The sequence below is a fragment of the Zeugodacus cucurbitae genome, chromosome 2 (assembly GCF_028554725.1).
Source record: "Zeugodacus cucurbitae isolate PBARC_wt_2022May chromosome 2, idZeuCucr1.2, whole genome shotgun sequence".
NCBI classification, from domain to species: Eukaryota; Metazoa; Arthropoda; class Insecta; order Diptera; family Tephritidae; genus Zeugodacus; species Zeugodacus cucurbitae.
In genome coordinates, this window is record NC_071667.1 from 81864000 (window position 1) to 81868071 (window position 4072).

Consider the following 4072-nt stretch of genomic DNA (forward strand, 5'->3'; position numbering starts at 1 on the left):
CAACATATGTGCAGCAACTAAATTTTCCCAAGCATAGCAAACTTCTTAACGTACTTGGTAAGTTTAATTTTTTTCCTGCGGAAATAACTTATTTGCCTTTTTAAATCGTTCGTCTGTTACGTCTTTAGGATTTTGGGGAAATTATGTCAACTCTCGGACGAAGTTTTCGCTGCAATGCATCACCACTCTTCCGCGCGCTTCGTTGGCCATTCGAACGTCGCCACTTTGCTGCATGACTAATTTGCCAGGCGACGTCCGTTGTTGCCGCTGTGCCTGCGCGCTGGGCGCCCCTCTCTCTGCCCCACTGCTCCCTTCGCTGTTGCTGTGCTACAATGTGCCAAAATTGTTACAAGTGAACTCTTGATTTGCCACCACCACCACCACCACTGACGACACTGCCACTTAGTGCGCTTTGTAGCCTAAAAATGTGAAGTGACTTTCGGGTCCATTCAACCAACTAACTAACTTTTTCGCCTATGCAGGGCTCACGCTCGATTCTGACAATGTGTATGTGTGTGTGTGGCTGTGGTGCTGCTGTTTGCTGCCGAAATGAAGATGCGCACGCAAAAGTAACATCATTCATTGCTGGCCGAAAAATTTCTTTGCATTTTTATGTGCTGCTTGCGGCACAAAGCAGACGTGTTTGGCCCACTGTGCGCTAACGCGTTTTCGCATATCCTGTTGGCCAGCGCCGACTTGAGGAAATGGTCAGCGGCTGTCTTGCGCTGAGATAGGCTGAAAGTCCTTTCATTTGCATGGGCTTGGACCTGTCTCTTGCAGTCACTGGTGCTCCCTGAGCTTCTACACAATGGTTGCAGCCGAAAAAAAAAAACAAAAAAGATTGAAGCCGCTAGTACAAGTAACTATTCCAAAGCATGTCAGTGTACCGCTATTGTAAAAAATAAAGTGTTTTAGTTGAATGTCACAGGCGTTTGAAAAGCGGCTGCAAGTCCCCGAGGCATTCTAGTTCTTATTTATTTTTTAAATGCTTGTAATTTATTTATCTATTTTTATTTTTTGGTTTTCCTTTGCTAACTGGGTCAGTAGTTAAGTAGTTTCCTGTAAAAAAGCCAACAGTTGACAAGATAATTGTGAAGATTTAACTTGTCGCTTCTTTTTCATTGCGGGAAATTAAAAATGCAGCTTAGAGAATATGCTTGAAAGAAGAAGACTTATGTACTTAACTTCCTAAATTATTTCTAAAACTTTTGGTTATGCAAATTAAGGAAAACTTATTAAAAAGCTTATGACAGTTGTGCTCAGAAATATTATGAACTGATTAAAAAAGTGCCGTTAATTATGAAAATGGATTGCTTTTATTTAATTTATTTTAATAAATTTAAATGTCGTCACTTATTCTAAAGTTAGCTTGAAAGATTATAGTATTGACTTCATATTGGTGCTGGTTGTCCATTATCAGTCTAAACAAGTAAGGAAAGTCTAAGTTCGGGTGTTATCTTATAGAATAGTTTATACTCTCGCAAATTATTTATTTAATGTTATTAAGAAAACACACAATTCGTACCGAAAAAATAATATATAAGGGCTGAGGTAATTCCTATAATTAGGTATATGGTAGCTAGGGGGAGTTATGATCCGATTTTAACCATTTTTGGTACAAAGACACATCATTAGAAGAAAAATATTCCCTCTGAATAACATTAAAATATCTGAGATATTTACCGATATTTTTGGGGAAAAATTACCCTAAGGCAGTGAGTTCTTCATGTTCAATGTCAGGGACCTTGAAAAGTCATGGTTCGATTTTGACAATTTTTCCACAAGTGATGTCACAGCTCAAATACAGTATTTGTGTAAAGTTTTATTCCGCTATCTTTATCGGTTCCTTATGTATATATTATAAAGTGAGCGAATCAGATGGAATTCAAAATTGAATTATATGGGAAGTAAATGAGATTTCGCCAATAGTCCATCCATGTCATCAGGGTGTCAAGAAAGCGTTATATAATGAATTTCATTGAAATCGGCCGAGTAGTTCCTGAGATATGATTATTGACCTATAAGTGGGCGACACCACGCCCATTTTGTAAAAAAAAAATCTGAGTGCAGCTTCCATCTGTCTTTTCTTATGTAAAATTTAGTGTTTCTGACGTTTTTCGTTAGTGAGTTAACTCACTTTTAGTAATTTTCAACATAACCTTTGCATAGGAGGTGGACGTGGTTATTATCCGCTTTCTTTAATTTTTGGACTGTATTAAGAAGTAGCGAAAAGAAACGACTGCAGAAAGTTTGGTTTATACAGTTTTTTTGGTTTGCAAGATACATATTTACATAATGGGCGTGGCAATTGTCCATTTTCAATGTTAACCTCCTCAGAGTGCCAAGGTATATGTTTTCCAAGTTTCATTAAGATATCTGAATTTTTACTCAAGCTATCGCTTGCACGAACTGACGGACGGACAGGCAGACATTCGGATTTTGACTCGTCTCGTCACCCTGATCATTTTGATATACATATATAACCCTATATAAAACTCGTTTAGTTTTAAGACCTACAAACAACCGTTATGTGAACAAAACTATAATACCTAAGCAAATTTTTTTGCGAGAGTATAATAAATAAAATAAAAAGGAAAAAATCTCTGTAATTGGTATATTCGTCTACGGTAGCAACAAAAGTAATGAAATCGACAAACTTAAGAAGAGATGTTTAATAGAGAGAGAAATATATTTGGAGCCAATGTATGTATATACTAAAATGAAAAAAAAAAAAACATTAATTTGCAATTGATTTTATTTATTTTATTGAGTTTTTTATTTATTTTTGAATCATCTGAAAGATACAAATTAGTACAGAATAATATAGTATTTAGATATTAGTTATTTCTTTTCATTGCTTTTGAATGTTCCAGGTGTTACGACTTTTGGACTGGTCCTCTTTCTCCTGTCAACATCTTTGTGACCGCATTTGCGCACTATCTTTTGGTCTTATACCCATGTGGGAATATTTCAATGAATAATTGTTACCGCGATCTGAATTCCAGATGATGCTCATCCATTCTACTTTGTGAGTGCCATTAAGATATTGGCCGTTTAGGCTACTACAGAAAAGAGAAATAATATTTAGGCATAACATTTAAAAAAAATGAGAATTGGATTTTACCTCTCCTGACACGAGTTGTACCACCAGGCCCCTTTGTATCTCTCCGCACAATTACTAGTCCAATGGTCGTTGTCCTGATCGTATGTGCTGAACTTTTGTCCACTGTGATGGCGAAGCAAGGCATCGCCTGCATGCCCACCTGAATATGGTCCCAAAACATTCAATTCATATTTTTCACTCTCGTTACCAACAGCGAAGCTATCGTAGTTGGCGTACTTAACGGTATCGTTGAAGTCACGCAATTCGATTTGTAACTCATTTAGTTGCACTTGTGTGAGCGCATGCAATTTGTCCAGACCAATGAAGAAATTTGTGCCCAAGTTTCCGAAGCCAATCTTGTAATCATTCCAGTTGCGATTGAAGTCCAGATATTTATCCTGTCGACGCTGCACTAACAACCAAGGATCACCGCCATTCCCATCGAGTAAACAGTAAACGTAGAAGGGTCGATGCTCCCAACCTTCTAACGGTAAGCGTATTTGATATATACCGCTTTTGGCCTTTGAGCCCGCAGAGCACACCGCCTCGACACAGTTGGAAGGTAGCGGTCTTGCACTCCTCGATTCATTCAATATTTCCGTCGTGGCTGTGCTCAAGAAGAGCATCAGCAGTGCACCGTTCACCAACATTATTGTGTAAGAAATGACCATGTCGTTGGATACTTTTGAACTAATCAGTGGAATAGAAATACATGAATATTTATAAATCATTTGAATCACTTCGCATTGTAAAAAAAATCGAGAAATAAATTGCATAGACACTTCACGATACAGAGTCCTTCAAGAAGGACAGTGTGAAATATTTAGAACATATATTCTATTAAAAAAATGTTGCTTTGTTAAAGCATGAAACTAAGGTGTCGTATTATCAGCTTATTTTTCAAATATAATTGCCGGACCGCATAGTCTTTACAATTCCAATTTTTAATACCAAGTGATAACGATTACG

The 4072-nt window shown here is 37.3% G+C and overlaps 1 protein-coding gene across 1 annotated transcript; it reads right to left on the minus strand.

The window, feature by feature from the left end:
• Positions 1-2748: 2748 nt before the first annotated feature.
• LOC105220025 (ficolin-1-like) lies at positions 2749-3807 on the minus strand. Its single transcript, XM_011196404.3, has 2 exons — positions 3125-3807; positions 2749-3062 (listed from the first exon to the last, which is right to left on the minus strand). Exons 1-2 carry the CDS (start codon positions 3772-3774, stop codon positions 2909-2911), a joined length of 804 nt encoding a protein of 267 aa, XP_011194706.2. The 5' UTR covers positions 3775-3807; the 3' UTR covers positions 2749-2908.
• Between the last annotated feature and the right edge of the window lie 265 nt (positions 3808-4072).